This window comes from Hylobates moloch, unplaced genomic scaffold (assembly GCF_009828535.3).
Source record: "Hylobates moloch isolate HMO894 unplaced genomic scaffold, HMol_V3 SCAFFOLD_7, whole genome shotgun sequence".
In the NCBI taxonomy this organism is placed as follows: domain Eukaryota; kingdom Metazoa; phylum Chordata; class Mammalia; order Primates; family Hylobatidae; genus Hylobates; species Hylobates moloch.
The window spans coordinates 88,658,058-88,682,918 of NW_026652282.1; the positions used below are offsets into that span (position 1 = coordinate 88,658,058).

General features: G+C 34.7%; 1 protein-coding gene across 1 annotated transcript in view; it reads left to right on the top strand.

The window, feature by feature from the left end:
• RADX (RPA1 related single stranded DNA binding protein, X-linked) overlaps window positions 1-24,861 on the top strand; it is a 73,356-nt gene that overhangs the window by 25,167 nt on the left and 23,328 nt on the right. Inside the window, exons 7-11 of the mRNA XM_032757412.2 lie at window positions 3,315-3,419; window positions 4,512-4,676; window positions 5,975-6,135; window positions 7,006-7,175; window positions 14,668-14,741. Of these exons, the coding sequence (XP_032613303.1) occupies window positions 3,315-3,419; window positions 4,512-4,676; window positions 5,975-6,135; window positions 7,006-7,175; window positions 14,668-14,741 (675 nt within the window). The remainder of the gene's footprint in view (window positions 1-3,314; window positions 3,420-4,511; window positions 4,677-5,974; window positions 6,136-7,005; window positions 7,176-14,667; window positions 14,742-24,861) is intronic.

The window sequence follows — 24,861 nt, forward strand, 5'->3', positions numbered from 1 at the left end:
AGCAATTTTTAATATTTTTATTTTATGTTTGGAAGTAGGAGAATTAACTTTAAAAATGTAGAGTAAACCGACTTACAGAAGTAGGGTGACATTGAGTTGGCAAATTCAAGCAGTCTGACAGCATGTTTAAATCTTTTCTATATTAATATCGTATTTGGTATTATAGACATTAACAACCCGTTGGTTGTCTGTTCAGAATTAACTTGGGATTGAAACCAGTTTTTCAGAAAACAGGTCCTCTTATCAACTCTCATTGTAAAAATTCCACACATTAAAAAATCCTTAAATTTCAGTAAGACTAAAACATAGGCAATCAATTCCCTTTTTATACATTTGGAAATTGATTAAGTAGACCGCATTAAAGACATCGAAGACTTATATAGCATTAATTGGTAGATGATTGGTGGACTATGTAATTACATAATGACAATGGTAAGTAGGGTTCCGGTTGAATATTAAATTATTCAAGTAAGTTGGTAGTGTTATTTATACCAGCTGGTCAATATTTTACTTTGGCTTACTTTGGCATTGACTTTCTCCCCTGGATTCATTCAGATATAAAAGTATTTTTTCGACTAGTTTTATTTATTTGAAATTATTTTAGGTTTGTCCTATTACATATTACATATAACAGGCTAGTCTTCAGATCTATTATGATAAGGAAAAAAGTATAATACTTTTCAGCAGTTTCAATGAATATTTCCTTATTTGTATTTAGAATATAAAGCTATTTTAGATAGGGGATGACATTTTATTATTTTCCAAATAATTACATGAATAAACACTAATTGCTACCTGTGTTAAATGCTTGGCCAACATTGAAGTAACTCCCAATATTTACTACATATGTGTGTGTGTGTGTGTGTGTGTGTGTGTGTGTGTATTTATATATATACATATATATGTGTGTGTGTATATATATATATGAGATGGAGTCTCACTCTGTCGCCCAGGCTAGAGTGCAGTGGCACGATCTTGACTCACTGCAACCACTACCTCCCAGGTTCAAATGATTCTCTTGCCTCAGCCTCCTGAGTAACTGGGACTACAGGAGCACACCACCATGCCTGGCTAATTTTTATATTTTCAGTAGAGACGGGGTTTCACCATGTTGGGCAGGCTAGTCTGGAACTTGACCTCAGGTGATCTGCCCACCTCAGCCTCCCAAAGTGCTGGGATTACAGGCGTGAGCCACTGCACCTGGCCTATATCTATTATTATTACTTTCTTAACCAGCAATAAGATAGATGTTGTAGAACACCAAGAGACCTAGACACTGTATATAGGGCTGTTCTGCTGCCCCTTTATTCTCTATACAAAACGGTATTATACACCTCTGCTTTGTTAGATTCCACCCTAGGCTTGTGAGATTAAATTTTAAAAATATATCTGAATAGAACCAAACCTCACCCCAGTTTATGGGGGATGGAACAGAAAGAGTTTTGGCCAAACCAAGGCATGGGCTTCCAAGGTGAGTGGGCTATTAACTCTGATATAACTTCTTATAGGGCATAAGTAATTGGCAGTGATGACTTCTGGTGATAATCCTATTGCCTCAATTTAGGTGGGTTTTATTGCCAGCTTCCTTTTTGTTTGTTTGTAACCACTTTAAACAAGAAGCTAACAAGAATTTTGGATAAAGATTTCGCACAGGAACTTTGCCAAACACGCGTATTGTATTTCTTGTGATAATGTGAGATGTATCCTTCTAAGAAACGTATATTCGGATCTTGGTGAGATTTATTCTAGTATAATAGTTGACAACAGTCACAATTTGTTTTTATCTTTTGACCAAAAGTGAAGGAAAAAATCATTAAATTAATGGTGAGTATTATGGGGGCTTCAGGCCCAAGAAGGGGAGCATGGCCAAGATTCTTCAGGAATAATACCAAAATTCTTTGGTAGTATGACTTTTTTTTTTCATAAGAAAAGCGAAGAACTAAGGGGAAGTAATGTTGTGTGTTTACCATGTACCAGATGCTTATAGATATTATCTCATTTTGTACTCTCAATTACCTTTTGAAGAGTTGATGTTGTTATAAATTTTCAGGTGAGAAAGCAAACATCCAGAGGGGTTAAGTAATTTCCTGGATTTCATATAGCTAGGAAGTGATAGATCTGACTCTCAGATTTTTAGTGGCCATGAATTTAGAATTAGAGGTTTCTTTTTTTTTTCTAAATTTATTTATCGTTGTAAGAACACGTAATATGAGATCTACTGGCTTAACATATTTTAGAGGTTTCTTTAATATTCCTGTATCAACACCTTTAGCCATTAATATTCATATGTTTGTAATTTTTGAAATAAAGGAAAAATTAAGATAATTCTTAATATAAATTAAGATAATTCTTAGCATTTGAGCAGATTTTCTTCCTTTTCATTGCTACAGAATAAAGAACTTAGTAAATATGAGATGTAGCAAATGAATGTACAGTTGTGCTCTGGAGAAATTTTTATTCTCAAATGAGAAATTACTTTTGTGTGATTATAAGAATTTACATTTACTTCCTCATTTCCTAGTTTGTAAAACCGTAAGTGTTTTGACATATAATGAGTTAAAATAAACAATAATGTTGGATTAATGAAATTATAATAATTAGCCTGTTAGGTAAAAACAATTGATAACTGTTGAAAGTAGTTGAAATCTGAAGACATTATACTCTCATTTTTAGATATTCTTTTTAGCCTATAAAGTTAGCAAGTTGAAAAGAAAATAAAAAGATGATATAAGACCTGCCATTGGCCTTAAAATCTAATTAAGATAAATACATAAAAGATAAAAAACACTTGCATAAGCAAATACGAATCAATAATGTATAAGCCCTATCTGGTGGAAGGAGTTAGAGTAATTCAGAGTTTAGTGTTAGATAGGGTTAGTCAGTGAAAGTATCATGGAGAAACTAAGCTTTTTTTTCTCTGTTGGAAATCACTGTTCACGCTCAGTTGTGTGCCCAGTTAAAATGACTTGCACTCTTTATCTGTGCAACAAACAAATGACTTTAGTTAGTTGCAGCTGGCTGTTGTACTTTCTGAAAAAAAAAGGGGCCTCTCGCAAAAAGCAGAGTAGTGTTAAATCCTTGTTGTTCCTAGTGTGGTCCCAGGACTGGCAGCACTAATAACTGCCTAGGAGATTATTAGAAATGCAGAATCTCAGGCCCCACCCTAGACCTACTGAATCTGAATTCGCATTTTAACATTGGTACCATGTGATTTCTTTCTGCATTAAAGTTTGAGAAGCATTGTGTTAGATCCTGATCTTGTTAGGTCCTATTTGAAATGGAAAAGTAATTTCATAAGTGTTTTTGTTTTCTAGTGGCATATTTTGTGTGTACACAGTTGAAAGTTGTCAGAAATGACAATCAAGTACCTAAGCTGCTTTACCTCACCACTACAAATGAGAGTGGAGTGTTTATTACTGGTGAGTAATTTCTTTGTGTATATTATTAGAAATATATTTTCTCTTCCCTAGAATTCTTCAGTACATATTAACTTTTACATAATAACATTCAACTACAAGATAGCTTTATTTTGACTTCCTTTATTACTATAAGAGTGTTTTAGCAAAGAATTTTTGGCCTGTGAAATACATTGCTTATGGATTACTTATGAATGAAGCAATGATTTTGTGACTCAGTGGAAAATTGCATTTATATCCTTCAGTCAACTTTGATTCCTGCTTGGCATAGAATGTAGATAATCATAAATTGCTTGATAGATTGAAGACCTGGTTAGGCCTGGTATCATAATATGGATTCTGTTAACAATATTTTAAAATTCTAAATGAAAACAAAAATGAGTGTCGAATTTCAACCCCAAGATCTTATGTTTTATTTATGTAACAAGAGAGGTCTCGTTACTTGTCTGCAAGTATATTATTTTTCCCTATTCCTTCCAATAATAGGATCAAAACATTAAAGAAAAACGTTTCCAAATGAGAGAGTGAGAAAATAGTGTGGAATGGGGTGTTTACCAGATTGTTAACATGTTAGTAATTAAGAAATTTGTTAAAAGAAGAGTCCTAGGAAAGGTGTAACCTATATCTTTGTCAATGCATATGTTATTTTATAAATACTATCAGATGTGAATATGGCACTTTTAAGTATGCTTTAAGACCGTAAATTTAAATGCTGAGCCATATTCATAGGAAGCTTCATTCATACATGATGCCATAATTTCAGGTTAATTCATAGTTTAAAAATCGGTTATTTCAGAAGATGTCAACCATTTGGATAGTTAGAAAAATTCAAATGTGTGATTTTTAGCATCCTATAGCTAGCTACATTTCAGTCCACTTAAACTCTAATACACCGTGTGTCTGATTTCCTTCTTAGGATTTATTTACTGTCTTTGGATAATTATACATAGTGAATAAGTGAACTTGACTTTTTTCTTGGTGATAAAAGAGGGATTGTTTTAATAGTAAACTGTTTTTACACAAAAATATTCATGCAGATTGTTACAGTGACATTTTTCTTTCTCATTTTTTATGATTTACCCTTCCCGCGAGGAGGTCATAGAGGCCAGCCGTATACGTATGATGCCAAGGTAAAAAACTTTATTCAATGGATTAGAGCAAAGTCCGATTCCGGGGAACAGAAGAATATGGTTATTGGTGGATATTACCCCTATCCACCAGTGCCAGAGACATTTTCCAAGTATAGTAGTTCTATTAAAGGTACTAATGTAATTGCCAGTCCTTCTACATATGTTTATATTTTATACGTATGGCTTATGCTATTTCAATTAGTCATCTTTATTCTTTTCTTTTATGGGAGTGAACTAAAGTTTAGCAACATTCACCGATAATAGCTTTGTCTTAACGCAGATCTAAAAATACATGTCACGTACTTTCTATATAGTTTTCCCTATATCTCGCATGGTGGTCTAAAGATTAATACTTTGATTTTTATCAGACTGGAAGAAAAGAGGAAACACAGAAGATAAGCAACTGGAGATATAGGTTGAGTATTCCTAATCCAAAAATCCGAAATCTGAAATGTTCCAAAACCTGAAACTTTTTGAGTACTGAAGTGACACTCAAAGAACTACTCATTGGAGCAGTTCAGATTTTGGAATTTTGCATCAGGGAAGCTGAACTGATAAGTATAATACAAATATTCCAAAATAAAAAAATCAGAAATCTGAAATATTCTGGTCCAATATATTTCAGAGAAGGGATGTTCAGCTTATAAATATCTTTATTTAATGTCATTGAGATCACATCTGACCTTGGTGTAGATCTCAACTGCTATGATGTTATACAGAAAAACTAAAGATATCTAAAGGAGACACTGGGTAACTTGATATTCAGAGACTGACAACGGTATTATGCGACTCTTGTGGAATGATATATATTGTGTTTAACACAATTGAATGCTATCTTTAAATATAAAATGATGCCAAAATAAATGAGATGCTGAATTTGGAATTGAAGTACTGATGAGAAGCCTACTACTAATATACTTTTCAGTAGAATTAATATATGACAGTTGAAAAGTTTAACACAAGCATGTTCTTTTTTAAAAGGCTATGAGATAGTCGCATGGTTTTCGAAAAAAAGAGAAACTTTAAAATGCCGACCTATCATCATCTAAATATTGGCATCCTCTTATACATCATAATACTAGCAATATGTAATAGTGTTTGAAATAATTAAAATGTGTTTTTCTATGCAGTGGCTAGGCAACGCTTTATAGTTTGAAATATAATATGGAAATTGCATTTAATATGCAAAATTTATTTTGCAAACGAAGGGTACAGAGTGGAAGCCTGTATTCAAATTTAACTGATAAAAGTATTTTGCCTATTTCACAAAATTATATAAAAGGATGCCAGATATAAACACAGTGTCTCACAGTTAATGTAGTAAGTTTATAATTTTGTGTTGTGAAATTACATTGCAAATCTAATTCTTATTTTTTATCATTTCAGTTCTTTAAAACTTACAATTTTCTTGGACTTACTCTTTTGCAGTTGAGTCGCTCTTGACAGCTATAAGTGAAGTCAGGAAGGAGATTGAAGACTTGCAGTATAGGGAACAAAAGCGCATTGCAATTCAGGGGATAATTACTGCTATAAAGTATATCCCCCATAGCAGTGCGACTGAAAGTGCCTCAGCATCAGAAACACTTCGGGTATGGTGCCAGAGAATTAATAGTATTTCTCTGAAAGCACTGTGATTATGATTGCAATTGGTACCTTTTACATTTTATTCAGAACTCACGTGTATTGACTCTTCATAATGTAAGCCTAAGAGAAAACATTAGGCTGGTGCAAAAGGCATTGTGGTTTTTGCCTATAAAAGTAATGGCAAAAACCGCAATTCCTTTTGCACCAACCTAATATTTTTAGATTTTTGTTTGTTTCCTTTTTGTGTCATTTATTTGGGGGCAGACTAAGCCAATAATGATTATAGCCTCTTGACATTTCCCAAGGCCCTCAAAACTTGGTATCCTTTTTTTGCATTCTGTGTAATTTGAGGCTATCGTGGGTGTTTTAAATTTCTAGCTGGTATCTATGACTATATTAATTTCCTACCTTTTGTCCAGGCCAGTACTACAGGAAAGCTTTCATGGGAAGTTTTCTCTATATCTGGCATAGTAGTCTTACCCAGGTTCTATAACTCTTCTAGAATAAATAGTTTAGTATTATAGAAGGCGCCACTTCTGGAATCTTGGCACAATCAAGACAAACATGTTAATTTTTCCCATGAGTTTATCTTTTTAAATACTATGTCTAGGACTACTACTATTTATATGGAAATAAGTGTTTAATCCAGCTTTTCAGATAGTAGTATAAGAAGGACTTTTGTTTATCTTCCTTTTAAAAAATATTTTAATAACAGATGGATTAGATTTAATCATTTTCATAAAAGCACTGTTATGATTGAAAAGTTTTGCCAGAACTCTTGATTATGAAAAATGAATAAACTAAAATTGTAGTCTTTTATGAGATTAATAATTGTGAATTAGCATAAAGTGTTTTCTCTAAATTATTGGTTTTAGAATGCTAACAGACCGTCGACCTCTCAAGCAGCTAGAGTAGAAATTCAAGAAAGAAATGGTAAACGGCATCAAGATGATGAGCCTGTGAATTCTCAGTATTTCCAAACTACATCTACAAATTTGAGTCTGAGCAATAAAATAAGAATTCTTCAAGGCCCACACGCTAATCTGTAAGTCATTTGTATTAAGTATATGTAAAATATATTTTTTCTTTTGGTTTATCTCTACCCTGTAAAATAAGCAATTATCGTAGAAGCTGTATTAATTTGTTAGGGCCCCCATAACAAAATACCACAACTGAGTGGCTTAAACACCAAAATTCGTTGTCTCAAAGTTCTGGAGGATAGAGTTCAAGATCAAGGTGTCAACAGCATTGGTTCCCTCAGGGCTGCGAGAGAGAATCTGTTCAATGCCGCTCTCCTAGCCTCTTAGTGTGCTGGCAATCTTTGGCACTCCTTGACTTGTAGAAGCATCACCCCAATCTCTGCCTTCATATTCACATGGAGTTCTCTCTGTGTAGTGTCTGTGTCCAAATTTCACCTTTTTCATAAGGATACCAGTCATATTGGATTAGGGGACCACCCTAATCTAGTATGACGTCATCTTTATCAGTAACATCTGCTATGACCCTATTTCCAAATAAGGTCATATTCAGAAGTCCTGAGGGTTAAGACTTCATCATATGAATTTTGTGGGGACACAATTCAACCCATAAGTCTGCCCTCTGGTCCCACAAAATTCCTGTCCTTCTTATATGCAAAATAGGTTCACCCCATCACAACATCCCCAAAAGTCTTATCGCATAGCAGCATCAATTCTAATCCAACATCTCATCTAAATCTCATATGAATGTAATTCGTCCATCCATGAACAGGTGATTTATCCTGGGCCAAAATTCTTCTGCATCTGTATACCTATAAAATCAAACAAGTTATCTGTCCAGAATACAGTGATGAGATAGGTATAGGATAGGCACTCCCATTCTGAAAGAGACAAATTGGAAGGAAAAGGGGGATCATGGGTCACAAGCAGCTCCAAAACCTAGCAAGGCAAATAAATTGCATTAGTTTTTAAGGCTTCAGAATTATTCTCTTTGCCACAGTCTTATGTCCTCTGGGCTCACTGGGGTGGCATCCCCGCTCCTACAACACTGGGTGATGGCCCTACACTCTGGAACCAAGGAAATGAACCCACCCTCTGGAATTGAAAAGAGAGCCCTTGTCCTCTGAAACCAAGGAGGTAGTCTCACTCCCAAGGTCATTCTTCCATTTTCTTGAACAACAAGAACATTATAGCTTACATTTGCTTACCAGTTGTTTAAGCATAGGTCTTTACTACAAAACATTCATACATTATGAATTGTACATGATTGGAAGTTTTGGTTTCTTTAAAGTGTCAGGAAAGCCCAAACACTCATAAAGCAGAGTGCAGAATCACTTTGGATTTTAAGATTTTAAAAATTCCAATCTTTTAGAGTGTGCCCAGATGCACAGCAGTTTTTGGTTGTGAATAAGTAATAGGTAAAATTTTTAATTTATTTTTTAAAATTTTTTAACTTTTAATTTTTGTGGGTACATAGTAGGTACATATATATTTATGGGGGCACATGAGATGTTTTGATACAGGCATACAATGTGAAATAAGAATGTCATGGAGAATGGGGTATCCATCCCATCAAGCATTTATTCTTTGTATTACAATCAAATTACACTCTTTTAGTTACATTTAAATGTACAATTAAGTTATTATGGACTATAGTCACTCTGATGTGCTATCAAGTAGTAGGTCTTATTCATTCTTTCTAGCTATTTATTTGTACCCATTAAACGTCTTCACTTCCCCGCACCCCCTACTACCCTTCCCAGCCTCTGGTATCCGTCCTTCTAAACTCTACCTTTATGAGTTCACTTGTTTGATTTTTAGATCCCACAAATAGGTGAGAACATGGAATGTTTATCTTTCTATGCTTGGCTTATTTCACTTAACATAATGATCTCCAGTTCCATCCATGTTGTTGCAAATCACTGGATCTCATTTTTATGGCTAAATAGTACTCCATTGGGTATATGTATCACATTTTTTTATCCACTCATCTGTTGATGGATATGTAGGTTGCTTCCAAATCTTAGCTATTATGAACAGTGCTGCAACAACATAGGAGTGCAGATATCTCTTTGGTATACTGATTTCCTTTCTCCTGGGTATATACCCAGCAGTGGAATTGCTGGATCACATTGTATTTCAATTTTCTGTTTCTTTGAGGAACCTCCAAACTGTTCTCCATCGTGGTTGTACTAATTTACATTCCCACCAACAGTGTACAGAGTTCCTTTTCTCCACATCATCATCGGCATTTGTTATTGCCTGTATTTGGATTTAAGCCATTTTAACGGAGGTAAAATGGTATCTATCCACAGCTTTTTGAGGGTTTTTATCATGAAGGGATGTGAATTTTATCAAATGTTTTTTTCAGCATCAAATGAAATGATTGTATGGGTTTGATGTGCATTTATCTGATGATCAGTGATGTTGAGCACCTTTTCATGTGCCTGTTTGCCATTTGTATATCTTCTTTTGAGAAACGTCTATTCAAATCTTTTGCCCGTTTTTGATTGTATTATTAGTTTATTCCTATAAAGTTGTTTGAACTCCTTATATATTCTGGTTATTAATCCCTTGTCAGATGGGTAGATGTCATTCTATTTGTCCATTTTTGCTTTGGTTGCCTGTTCTTGTGGGGTATTACTCAAGAAATTTTTGCCCAGACCATGTCCTGTAGATTTTCCCCAATGTTTTCTTGTAGTAGTTTCATACCTCGATGTGTTAGATTTAGGTCTTTAATCCATTTTGATTTGATTTTTATATATGGCGAGAGATAGGGATATAGTTTCATTCTTCTGAATATGGATATCCAGTTTTCCCAGCACCATTTATTGGAAAGACTGTCTTTACCCGAGTGTATGTTCTTGACACCTTTGTTAAAAATGAGTTCACTTTAGGTGTGTGGATTTGTGTGTTGATCAATTGAAATGATCGTATGGTTTTGATCCTTTATTCTGTTGATATGATATATCACATAGATTTGCATAAGTTGATTGGGATAGCTTTGGCTATTCTGGGTCTTTTGTGGTTCCATCTAAACTTTAGGATTGTTTTTTCTATTTCTGTGAAGAATGTCATTAGTATTTTGGCAGGGATTGCACTGAATATGTAGATTGTTTTGGGCAGTATAGACATTGTAATAAATTGATTCTTCCAATACATGATCATACAGTATTTTTCCATTTTTGAATGTCCTCTTCAATTTCTTTCATCAGTGTTTTAGTTTTCATTATAGACATCTTTCACTTGTTTGGTTATGTTCATTCCTAGGTATTTAATTTTATGTGTGGCTGTTGTAAATGGGATTACTTTTTTATTTCTTTTTCACATTTTTCACTTTTGGCATAGAGAAATGCTACTGATTTTTGTATGTTGATTTTGTATCCTGCAACTTTAGTGAGTTTACGAGTTCTAATAGTTTTCTTGTGGAGTCTTTAAGTTTTTCCAAATATAAAATCATATCCTCTGCAAACAAGGATTATTTGACTTCTTCCTTTCCAAGTTGGATGCCCTTTATTTCTTTCTCTGGTCTGGTTGCTTTAGCTAGGACTTCCAGTACCATGTTGAATAACAGGGGTGGAAGTGTGCATCCTTGTTGTCTTCCAGATCTGAAGAAAGGCTTTCAGTTTTTCCCCACTAAGTGTGATACTAGTTGTGGGTCTTTCATATATGGTTTTTATTATGTTGAAGTGCGTTCCTTCTATCCACAGCTTTTTGAGGGTTTTTATCATGAAGGGATATTGAATTTTATCAAATGTTTTTTCAACATCAATTGAAATGATTGTATGGTTTTGATCCTTTATTCTGTTGATATGGTATATCACATTGATTTGCATATGTTGAACCATGTTGTCATCCCAGGGATAAATCTCACTTGGTCGTGATGAGAGATCATTCTATATATTGTTGAATTTGGTTTGCTAGTATTTTGTTGAGGATTTTTGTATCAAAATTCATCAGAGATATTGACCTGTAGTTTTCTTTTATGGATGTGTCTTTGTCTGGTTTTGTTATAAGGGTAATACTGGCCTTGCAGAATGAGTTTGAAAGTATTCCTTCCTCCTCCATTTTTTTGAATAGTTTGAGTAGGATTTATATTAGCTCTTCTTGAAATGTTTGGGAGAATTCATCAGTGTAGCCATTGGATCCCAGGCTTTTCTTTACTGGGAGACTTTTTATTACAACTTCCATCTCATTACTTGCTATTGGTTTGTTCAGTTTTTGGATTTCTTCCTGGTTCAATCTTGGTAGGTTGTATGTGTCTAGGAATTTGTCCATTTCTTCTAAATTTTCCATTTTATTGGCATATGGTTTTACATAGTAGCCACTAATGAACCTTTGAATTTCTGCAGTATCAGTTGTAAAAACTCTTTTTTCATTTCTAATTTTATTTATTTGGATCTTCTCTCTTTTTTCATGGCCTGGCTAAATGTAAGTTTTGTTTAACTTTTCAAGAAAGCACCTTTTTGCTTCATTGATCTTTTGTATTGATTTTCTCATTTCAATTTTATTTATTTATGCTCTGATCTTATTTTCCTCCACTAATTTGGGTTTGTTTTGCTCTTGCCTTTCTAATTCTTTAAGATGCATCATTAGGTTGCTTATTTGAGGTTTTTCTTCTTTTTTGTTGGAGGCACTTATAGCTGTAAATGTCCCTCTTACTACTGCTTTTGCTGTATCCCTTAGGTTTTGTTATGTTTTGTTTCTATTTTCATTTGTTTTGAGAAATTTTTCAATTTTCTTCTTAATTTCTTCATTGACACATTGGTAATTGAAGAACATGCTGTTTAATTTCTATGTATTTGTATAGTTTCCAAAATCATTCTTGTTACTAATTTCTAGTTTTATTCCATTGTGGACAGAAAAGGTGCTAGATATTATTTGTTTATTTGAATGTTTTAAGACTTGTTTTGTGACCTAACATATGATCTATCCTTGAGAATGATCCATGCGCTGAGTGACCTAACATATGATCTATCCTTGAGAATGATCCATGTGCTGAGGAAAAGAATGTGTATTCTGCAGCTGTTGGATTACATGTTCTGTAAATATCTATTAGATCCATTTGATCTACAGTGCAGATTAAGTCCAATATTTCTTTGTTGATTTTCTGTCTAGAAGATTTGTCCAGTGTTGAAAGTGGAGTGTTGAAGTCTCTAGCTATTATTGTATTGCAGCCTATCTGTCTCTTTAGCTCTAATAATATTTGGTTTATACATCTGGGTGCTACAGTGTTGGGTGCATACATATTTAAAATTGTTATATTGTCTTGCTGGATTGACTCCTTTATCATTATATAGTGATCTTCTTTGTCTCTTCTTATTGTTTTTGTCTCGAAATTGATTTTGTGTGATATAAAGATAGCTACTCCTACGGTTTTTTGGTTTCCATTGACATGGAATATCTTTTACCACCTTTTTATTTTCAGTTTACATGTATCTTTATAGGTAAAGTATGTTTCTTATAAGCAACAGATCAATGGATTTTGCTGCTATGGGATAAGACTTTTGGGGCTGTTGTGATGGGGTGAACCTATTTTGCATATGAGAAGGACAGGAATTTTGTGGGACCAGAGGGCAGACTTATGGGTTGAATTGTGTCCCCACAAAATTCATACATTGAAGTCCTAACCCTCAGGACTTCTGAATATGACCTTATTTGGAAATAGGGTCATAGCAGATGTAACTGATAAAGATGAGTTCATACTTTCATAGATAGCTAAGTCTTGTTTGTGGAAGAGACAGACTTTTAAACCTGTAATTTCAATATGATATGGTGAATGCCATGATAGAAGTTTATTCACAATACTGTAATAGCATATACAAGGGGCAGTTAGCCTTGGCAAGAGATCAAGGGAAGCTTCTTGTAGGAAATTATGCTGGAGTTAAATCCTGAAGGATGAATAAGAGTTAACCAGGCAAATGAAAGGGGACATAGGATTGTTCTAGGCAGAAAGAAAAGCATGAAGGTTTAAAGCACCATGGGACTAATAAAAAACTATGAAATAAAACTGGAATGGCAGGCCAGATTGTTTCCCATAATTTTTGAACAAAGAAAACATAAAAACTAGGCCATTGCACTTATTTTATTTTTACTTATTTATTTTTAATTTTTGTAAGGATATGTTAGGTGCATTCATGAAATGTTTTGATACAGGCATACAATGCATAATAATCACATCATGGAGAATGGGGTATCCATCCCCTCAAGCATTTATCCTTTGTGTTACAAACAATTAAATTACACTGTCTTTTAGTTATTTTAAAATGTACAGTGAAGTTATTATGGACTACAGTCACCCTGTTGTGCTATCAAATAGTAGGTCTTATTCATTCTTTCTATATTTTTGTACCCATTAACCATCCATACCTCTCCCAAACTCCCCCACTCCTCTTCCCAGCCTCTGGTAATCATTCTTCTTCTACTCTCTATCTTCATGTGTTCAGCTGTTTTAATTTTTAGCTCCTACAAATAAGTGAGAACATGCAATGTTTATCTTTTATTGCCTATCTTATTTCCACTTAACACAATGATCTCCAGTTCTATCCATGTCATTGCAAATGACAGGATCTTATTCATTTTATGCCTGAATAGTACTCCATTGTGTACATGTACCACATTTTCTTTATCCATTCATCTGTTGATGGACTCTTAGGTTGCTTCCAAACCTTAGCTATTGTAAAAGCTGCTGCAACAAACATGGAAGTGCAGCTATCTCTTTGATATACTGATTTTCTTTCTTTTGGGTGTATACCGAGCAGGGGGGATGCTCGATTATATGGTAGCTCAATTTTTAATTTTTGTAGAAACCTCCAAACTGTCTCCATAGTGGATATACTAATTTACATTCCTACCAACATTATACAGGGTTTTCCTATTCTCCACATTCTTGTCAGCATTTGTTATTTGCCTGTCTTTTGGATTCAAGCCACTTTTACTGGGGTGAGATGATGTCTCATTGTAGTTTTGATTTGAGTTTCTCTGGTGATCAGTGATGCTGAGCACCTTTCCATATACCTGTTTGCCATTTATATGTCTTTTTTTGAGAAATGTCTGTTAGAGAAATGTCATTTCTCATAAAAATGTCAAATCTTTTCCCCATTTTTCATCAGATTATTAGCTTTTTTCCTTTACAGTTTTGTTTGAGCTCCTTGTGTATTCTGGTTATTAATCCCTGGTCAGATGAGTAGTTTGCAAATATTTTCTCCCATTCTGTGGGTTGTCTCTTCACTTTGATTATTTTGTTTGCTGTGTATGCACTAAATTTTAAATTTCTGTCATAAAGAATAAAAATATTATCTTCAGGTAATATTTAATAAAATTAATGCTCCCTTTTATGGAATAATCCTTAAAATTTAAATCTATTGCAGTATTTGAGTTGTTTTATATATGGATTTTTTCATAATTGTTAGTGTATTTTAATGTATTATTCAACAAACTTAACCTGTATATTTTCTAAATTTATTGAATTAAAATAAATTCTGAATAGAACTAGTTGATTTGTTTTTCATTTGAGGCTCTTTTTATAACGATTGGTTATACTCTTCTTATCCTTTATAGAGTTGCTGTACCTCAACCAGGAGCTTCTGTACAAACAAAGGGAATTAAACCAGGCATGCCAAGCATCTTCAACCGTATGTTACTATTTGTTATTATTATTTATGAAAACTTTATGAAACATTATTCTATGAAGATTACTATTTAATTACTAAGCATAGGTAATACATGCTTAGAATGTATGCTTTGCATATAGCAATATTAGCTTAGGTCACTGTCAGAAGTGTACTGATCAATTTGGTATCATCCCAAAAGTGAAAGTAATTATAAACAAACTTATACTTACCAGTCTGTTTCATTAGTAATAGTATATCTCTTCAAATGTACTATTTTTAATGGAAGAATAAGTAGGAAGTTTAATTTTTAATTGACAACAAATATGGATAACTCTTAAAAGTAAATTGTATTTTCTTTCTTTGCTATTGGGTTGGCTGGTTTGAACTTTGGCCTCATTTCTGAAGTGATTTCGTAATACAATTTTTTTCTGGTGGGGTGTCCGTAGAATGGTTTGGTTTAAGTCAGATCTTATCAGGTATCATCTCTCTGGATTAGACTTTTTAGCACTTTATTTCCTGGCTTTGCTTTTGGTGTTATTTTGTCTTCATCCTCCACCTAGACAAAAGTGATACTGTCATTTTATTGAATACTACCTTGTTAAATTTGATGTCTCAACGAACCTTTCCAAAGTATTTAAATATGACTTTTGTTGATTGTTACATGATACTTTTGTTGATTGTTACATGATATAAAATTGGGGCATTGTGAACAAGTCCATCCTAAACATTATAAATGTTTTTAGAAACATCTGTGCTTACCTATTAGATTTATGTGGGTTAGTTAATAGTAGATTTTTATTCATTTCTCATGTCATATTCTAGATTGATTATTCTCTACAAGGCCGAATACTTTGTCCAAAAGTTTCAAGCACTTTAGATGATTTCAGTAAAATATGTAATTTAGGGACTTATGGAGAAAAAGATTATTTTTCCCAGCTAAGCATAATTTGAATTAAAAAAAATGTTCCTCAGACAATGGATCTTGCCTGGACTCTAAATTCTGAAAATGAGGGAGAAAACCGTAATTGTTCCCAGGTTTTGTGATTCTCTGTTTAATATCCAAGAAAGCAATTAAATTCTATTCTTCAGCTTGTCAGCTTGGTGATTAAACTTCATACAGATTTTTATATTAGCATCTGCTAAGATTATCCCCTCTCTTTTACCTACAGAAGATAATATGGTACTTCTCACAATTATATAATAGTAGTACCAGCCATTTATTGAGCATTTATGTGTCAGGCACTGTGCTGAGCTTTATGGACACATTTTGTTTATCTCATAGGAAGTGGTTATTTGAAATTAATTTCAACTTTTCCTTCCTATTCCATGCTGTTTTGGAGAAAGCTCTTGTTCAGATATAAGTTAATCATTCACTTGCTAACTAAAATTGAAAGATAGAATTGATTGAGTCTTAGGCTTGAGAAAGAAATAAATCCAAGAATAGCCTGACAGACCAGTAGCAAAAGGAGGGATTGCCTTATGGTAAATCTGGCCGATTGAAAACCCACAAAAGAAAAACATTATAATATAAGTATCCAATCAAGCTCTAAACAAGAATGAAAAATCACCAGGTGCCAGAAACAAAAAAGGAATTTAAATTTAATAGTGAGTAGGAACCAAAACTAAAAGTGTTCATGGACATCTCAGAACTAGATAGAGGCCTTAATTTTCATGGGCTGAGGTATAATAACTACATGGGAAGGACAGTCCAGACCACAGACCTCCTACTTGTGAAGAAGTAAAACTAATGTAAACTTGGAAGTTTGCAGAAGGGCAGAAAAATTGTGACCATCAATGTGGAGAGGTATCAAAGAACTTCCTGTATCTCCTGGGCAATGGGTAAGAAAAAGTCATCTGAGAGAAAGTGGAATCCCAGACCTGTGCAGCATGGAAGTATGGTTGCAGTTAACATGATTAAAATGGTGAGGCTACTGAACTAAGAAGTTAACACTAACATCTGGTCCAAAATCAGTGAAATCAAGACCCTAAGGTCTAGACAAAGGCAGTTGTGGAACTTCCTAAAAGGGAGGTTTCTTGTAACCTAGGGTGCTTGAGATTCCCTTGGAAAACAATATCTACAGAAAATGGATTCATGGTTAAAAATTACAAACTTCCAAAGGAAATGAGCTACTACTGAAAGGCAATGTGATCAGATGTAACACATGGAAGAATTTATACCCCAGAAGCTAGAAATACTAGGCCAATCAGAAAGAGGCTTTTAAACATATGTCTATTATTTTATAATTTTTTATAGAGATAGTGTCTCACTATGTTTCCCAGGTTGATCTCAAACTCCTGGCCTCAAGTGATCCTCCAGCCTCAGCCTCCCAAAGTGCTGGGATTACAGGTGTGAGCCACCACATCCAGCTCTAAAATAAACAAGTTTAAAAAGTTAAAGGAATAAATAAAAGTCAGTAAGTTGGAAACAGATCAGTATGAAGAAAGAACTGACATATGTGAAAAAGATATCCACACACACACTTAATCAGTAGAGGATGAGTATAATAATAGATAAATGCAGATGAAGAAATAATTTAGTGTATTTGGAGATACTGATGAAATCACACCAGAGAGTGGTAAAGAGTTTAGAAAGGTAAAATACAAGTTGAAAGACATAGTGGATAGGATGAGAAAGTCCAATTTATATCTAATAAAGGTTCAGGAGGACAGAACAGAGATAGTTAGGAAGAAGCAGTATTTGAAGAGGGTATTTTTTCAAAATTGTATATATATATATGAATTATTAAATTGAAGGATCACAGTGAATTCTGAGTAGAATAAAAATAATCTGTATCTAGACATATGATATGTGATAAATGATACAGACCATGATAGTGAACCTGCAGAGCATCAAAGATAAACATCCTTAAAATTACCAGAGATAAAAAAAGACAGACTTATCAACAAAGAAAACAAAATTAGACGGAAAAATTTCCCAAAAACAACAATGCTTTAGGCAGTGAAATGTCTTCAAAGTGTTGAGATAATTCCTAACCTGGAATTTTATGTCTACCTAAACAATCAAGCAAGAGTGAGGGTGAAATAAAGATATTTTCAGATAGTCAGAGACTAAAAGAGTTATTACTTGTAGAGTCTCAATGAAAGAATTACTAAAGAATTCCGAGAGATGGAAAATCAAACCAAAATGAAATATCAGAATGTAAGAAGCAATGGTAAGCAAAGAAGTTAGTAAAATATTGGCAAATATAAATAAATATATGCAGTAGAAATTAATGACTATGGTAATGAATTATTTCATGAGATTTGAAACAAAGTAGAATGAAAATACTATTTAAGGTGAAATAGATGGAAAGATGAGAACTAAAGCATTCTAAGATCATTGTATCTTTATGGAAAATAGTAGAGATTTATATACTGCAGGCTTTGTAAATTTAAACATGTGAGTTAAAAATTTAAGATCAAGCTGAAAGAATAGGATAGAATGTGTAACTTCTGAAGCAGCACAGAAAAAAAGGGGAGGAATTATGAAAAATTTTTCAGGGCAGGAAAGGTAGAAAAAAGAGGGAAAAAGCAAAGAAAAAGCATGATTAAGATAAAACATGGGCTGGGCATGGTGGCTTATGTCTGTGATTCCTGCACTTGGGGAGTCTGAGACAGGAAGATTACTTGAGGCCAGGAGTTCAAGACTAGTCTGGGCAACATAATGGGACTCCATCTCTCTCTTTTTTTTTTTTAGGAAAAACACAAAATAATATAGCTGAGATAATTCTGAATTATCAACAATTTCAATAAATGTAAACATATTAAACTTTCATATTTCAATCTTAAAAATTAATCCAGTTACATCCCACATATAAGAGACACACTTAAGCCTGGTGCAGTGGCATGCATCTATAGTCCTAGCTACTCAGGAAGCTGAGGCAGGAGGATCACTTGAGCCCAGGAGTTTGAGACTGTAGTGTGCTATAATCGTGTCTGTGAATAGCCACTGCACTTCAGCCTGGGCAACACAGTGAGAACCCATCTCAAAAGAAATTTTTTTTTAAGAGAGAGGCATACTTAAGCAAAATTATATAAAAGATTGAAAATAAAGGAATGGCAAAATATATACCTGATATATACTAACCAAGAGAAAAGTGGTATAGCAATATTCATATGAATTAAATAGAATTTAAGGTAAAAACTATAAGTAAAGATAAATAGGGACAATATAGAATATATAGGATGATAAATGGACATTCCACTAAGAATACAGTAACCATCATGAATGTATATAACATATAATATAATCTTAAAAAGGTAAATAACCTGGTGGATTTTAAAAGAGCAGTTGATGCACATAACAATCATGGTGCACTCCTCTTAAAATAATAGAACAAGGAGACAAAAACATCATTAAATGCACGCACACACACACCCACACACACCGCCACTGAAAACCAGGATAAACGAAATCTTGAAGCGAAAGAGAAAAGAAAAAAATACACATAAGTCACAAAGGAGCAAAGACAAGCATGACAGCAGATGTCTCTTAAGAAATTATATAATCATGGAGCATGCCTGTATTACCAGTGACTTGGGAGGCTGAGGCAGGAGAATCGCTTGAACTCAGGAGGCAGAGGTTGCAGTGACCCAAAATTGCACCACTGCACTCTAGCCTGGGTGACAGAGTGAGATTCTGTCAAAACAAACAAACAAACAAACAAACAAACAAAAAAACTGTAAACTTAGAATTCTATACACAATGAATATACCTTTTACAAATAAAGGCAAAATAAAGACAAAAGCTGCAAAAGCTGAGAGAATTCATCACCACCAGACCTACACAATGAAAAATATTAGAGGAAGTTCTTCAGGCAGAAAACGTATAACACCTGATGGAAATTTTTATCTAAGTAAAGGAAGATAAAGCACTAGAAATAGTAAATAGGTGGGTAAAATAAAATATATTTTCTCATTTTTCTTTTAGATCACAAATAATAAAAATATATTGTGGAGTTTATAGTTTATATAGAAGTAAAGTGTTATGAAAAAATAGCATGATGACTGGAGGGGATATGGAAATACACTGTTCTAAAATTCTTACACTACATGCATGAAGATGCATAGCATCATTTGAAGGTAGATTGTAGTAAGTTAATGTTGTATATTATAGACCTTAGAGAAAACACTAAAAAAAAGTGTAGCTAATCAATAGCAGGGCTTATTGGGATTATTTTTTATTTTATTTTATTTTATTATACTTTTAAGCTCTGGGATACATTTGCAGAATGTGCAGTTTTGTTACATAGGTATATGTGTGCCATGGTGGTTTGCTGCACCCATCAACCCATCATCTATATTAGGTATTTCTCCTAATACTATCCCTCCCCTAGCCCCCAACATGCTGCTAGGCCCCAGTGTGTGATGTTCTCCTCCCTGTGTCCATGTGTTCTCATTGTTCAACTCCTACTTATTAGTGAGAACATGCAGTGTTTGGTTTTCTGTTCTTGTGTTAGTTTGCTGAGAATGATGGTTTCCAGCTTCATCCATGTCCCTGAAAAGGACATGAACTCATCCTTTTTATGGCTGCATAGTATTCCATGGTGTATATGTGCCACATTTGCTTTATCCAGTCTATCATTGATGGCCATTTGGGATGGTTCCAAGTCTTTGCTATTGTGAACAGTGCCTCAGTAAACATACGTGTGCATGTGTCTTTATAGTAGAATAATTTATAATCCTTTGAGTATATACCCAGTAATGGGATTGCTGGGTCAAATGTATTTCTGGTTCTAGATCCTTGAGGAATCACCAAACTGTCTTCCACAATGGTCGAACTAATTTACACTCCTACCAACAGTGTAAAAGCATTCCTATTTCTCCACATCCTCTCCAGCATCTGTTGTTTCCTGACTTTATAATAATCACCATTCTAACTGTCATGAGATGGTATCTCCTTGTGGTTTTGATTTGCATTTCTCTAATGACCAGTGATGATGAGCTTTTTCTTCATATGTTTGTTGGCTGCATAAATATCTTCTTTTGAGAAGTGTCTGTTCATATCCTTCACCCACTTCTTGATGGGTTTTTTTTTTTCTTGTAAATTTGTTTAAGTGACCAATGGAACAGAACACAGGCCACAGAAATAACACCACACATCTACAACCATCTGATCTTTGACAAACCTGACAAAAACAAGCAATGGGGAAAGGATTCCCTATTTAATAAATGGTGTTGGGAAAACTGGCTAGCCATGTGCAGAAAACTTAAACTGGACCCCTTCCTTACACCTTATACAAAAATTAACTCAAGATGGATTAAAGACTTAAACGTAAGACCTAAATCCATAAAAACTCTAGAAAAAAACCTAGGCACTATCACTCAGGACATAGGCATGGGCAAAGACTTAGGAATAAAACACCAAAAGCAATGGCAACAAAAGCCAAAATTGACAAATGGGATCTAATTAAACTAAAGAGCTTCTGCACAGCAAAAGAAACTATCATCAGAGTGAACAGGCAACCTACAGAATGGGAGAAAATTTTTGCAATGTGTCCATCTGACAAAAGGCTAATATCCAGAATCTACAAAGGGATTATTTTTTAAAACATTCAATCCAAGAGAAGGCAGGAAAATAGAAAATCGATATAAGGAATAGATGAGTCAAAGAAAAACAATAGAAAAGTAGCAAATTTAAGTCCTTCCATGGTTAATTGCAGGCATGCCTCAGAGATATTGTGGGTTTGGTGCCAAACCATTAGAATAAAGTGAAAATCGCAGTAGAGCAAATCACACAAATTTTTAGGTTTTTCAGTACATATTAAAGTGATGTTTACATTCTAATAAGTATGCAATATCATTATATCCAAAAATGTACATACCTTAATTTAAAAATACTGTATTGCTAATAAATGCTAACCATCATCTGAGCCTTCAGTGAGTCATAGTCTGCCTTATTTGATGGCATGGCATTTTTTTTTTTTTTTAATTTTGTCAGTTTTTTTTTCAGTTTTTTTTTTTATATTTAATTCTAGTGGTGACATGTTTTATATGTATACAGTGCCTTTTAGGTGTGTTACCTTAATGGTCATTTACATATCCCTCCCCCCACCGCCCACCCCACGACAGGCCCCAGTGCTTGATGCTCCCCACCCTGTGTCCAAGTGTTCTCATTGTTCAATTCCCACCTGTGAGTGAGAACATATGGTGTTTGGTTTTCTGCCCTTGCGATAGTTTGCTCAGAATGATGGTTTCCAGCTTCATCCATGTCCCTACAAAGGACATGAACTCATCCTTTTTTTTGTTTGTTTTTTTGTTTTGTTTTGTTTTGTTTTGAGACGGAGTCTCGCTATGTCCCCCAGGTTGGAGTGCAGTGGCGCGATCTAAGCTCACTGCAAGCTCCGCCTCCTGAGTTCACGCCATTCTCCTGCCTCACCCTCCCGAGTAGCTGGGACTATAGGCACTCGCCAATACGCCCGGCTAATTTTTTGTATTTTTAGTAGAAACGGGGTTTCACCGTGTTAACCAAGATGGTCTCGATCTCCTGACCTCGTGATCCACCTGTCTTGGCCTCCCAAAGTGCTGGGATTACAGGCGTGAGCCACCGCACCTGGCCCATCCTTTTTTATGGCTACATAGTATTCCATGGTGTATATGTGCCACATTTTCTTAATTCAGTCTATCATTGATGGACATTTGGGTTGGTTCCAAGTCTTTGCTATTGTGAATAGTGCCGCAATAAACATACGTGTGCATGTGTCTTTATAGCAGCATGATTTATAATCCTTTGGGTATATATCCAGTAATGGGATGGGTGGGTCAAATGGTATTTCTAGTTCTAGATCCTTGAGGAATCAGCTGTGGCAGTTTCTTAAAATAAGACAGCAATAAATTTTGCCACATCAGTTGACTTTTTCTTTCAGGAAAGATTTATCTGTAGCATGTGATGCTGTTTGACAGCATTTTACCCACAGTAGAACTTCTTTCAAAATTGGAGTCACTCCTTTCAAACCTTGCCACTGCTTTGTCTATTATGCTAAGCTTATGTAATATTCTAAATTCTTTATTTTGATTTTAACAATGTTCACGACATCTTCACCAGGAATAGATTGAATCTCAAAAAAACCACCTTTGTTCATTTGTAAGAAGCAACTCTTCGTCCATTCAAGTTTTATGATGAGATTGCAGCAATTTAGTAACATCTTCAGACTGCACTTCTAATTCTAGTTCTCCTGCCATTTCCACCACTTCTGCAGTTACTTCCTACCCTAAAGTGTTGAACCCCTCAAAGTCATCTATGGGGTTTAGAATCAATTTCTTCTAAACTCCTGTTAATGTTGATATTTTGGCCTCTTTCCATAAATCACAAATACTTTAAATCGCATCTAGAATGGTGAATACTTTCCAGAAGGTTTTCAAATTTCCAGGAGGTTTTCAGTTTTCACTTTTGCCCAGATCCATCGGAGGAATAACTATGGTAGCTATAGCCTTATGAAATGCATTTCTTAAGAATTAAGACTTGAAAGTCAGAATTACTCCTTGATCCATGGGCTTCTGAATGGTTTCGGTTTGCAGGCATGAAAACAACATTGAACTCCTTGTACATCTCCATCAGAGCTCCTGAGTGACCAGGTGCATTGTCAATGAGCAGTAATATTTTGAGGGGAATCTTTTTATCTGAGCAGTAGTTCTCAATAGTGGGCTTAAAATATTCAGTAAAGCATGCTATAAACAGATGTGCTGTCATTGAGGCTTTGTTCCATTTCTAGAGCACAGGCAGAGTAGATTTAGCATAATTCTTAAGGGCCCCAGGATTTTTGGAATGGTAAATGAGCATTGGTTTCAACTTAAAGTCATCAGCTGCATTAGCCCCTAAGAAGAGAGTCAGCCTGTCCTTTGAAGATATAAAGCCAGGCATTGACTTTTCCTCTCTAACTATGAAAGTCTTAGATGGCATCTTCTTCCAATACAGAGCTATTTTATCTCCATTGAAAATCTGTTGTTCAGTGTAGCCACCTTCATCAGTTATCTTAGCTGGATTTTCTGGATAACTTGCAGTTTCTACATCAGAACTTGCTGCCTCACCTTGCACTTTTATGTTATGGAGATAGCTTCTTTCTTTTTTTTTTCTTTTTTTTATTGTACTTTAAGTTTTAGGGTACATGTGCACAATGTGCAGGTTTGTTACATATCTATCCATGTGCCATGTTGGTGTGCTGCACCCATTAACTCGTCATTTAGCATTAGGTGTATCTCCTAATGCTATCCCTCCCCCCTCCCCCAACCCCACAACAGTCCCCAGAGTGTGATGTTCCCCTTCCTGTGTCCATGTGTTCTCATTGTTCAATTCCCACCTATAAGTGAGAACATGCAGTGTTTGGTTTTTTGTCCTTGCGATACTTTACTGAGAATGATGATTTATGGCTGCATAGTATTCCACGGTGTATATGTGCCACATTTTCTTAATCCAGTCTATCATTGTTGGACATTTGGGTTGGTTCCAAGTCTTTGCTATTGTGAATAGTGCCGCAATAAACATACGTGTGCATGTGTCTTTATAGCAGCATGATTTATAGTCCTTTGGGTATATACCCAGTAATGGGATGGCTGGGTCAAATGGTATTTCTAGTAAGTCAGGATAGCGTCTTTCTTAAACCTCATGAACCAATCTCTGCTAGCTTCCAACTTTTCTTCTCCAGCTTCCTTGCTTCTCTTAGCCTTCATAGAATTGAAGAGAGTTAGGTTAGGGCCTTGCTAGGAATTAGGCTTTGGCCTTAGGGAATATTGTGGCTAGCATGATCTTCTATTCAGACCACCAAAACTTTCTCTAGATCAGCAATAAGGCTGTTTCAGTTTGTTATCATTCATGTGTTCACTAGAATAGCATTTTTACTTTCCTTCAAGAACTTTTCCTTTGTATTCTCAACCTGGCTAATTGTTTGGCTCAGAAGGCCTTAGTTTTCAGCCTATCTTGGTTTTTGACATGCCTTCCTCACTAAACTAAATTGTTTCTAGCTTTTGATTTAAAATGAGAGATGTGTGACTCTCCTTTCACTTGAACACTTAGAAAACATTATAAGGTTATTAATTGGCCTAATTTCAATATTATTTTGTCTTAGGGAGTAGGGAGACTTGAGGAAAAGAGGATAGACAGGGGAATGGCCAGTAATTGGGGCAGTTAGAACACACACAGTATTTT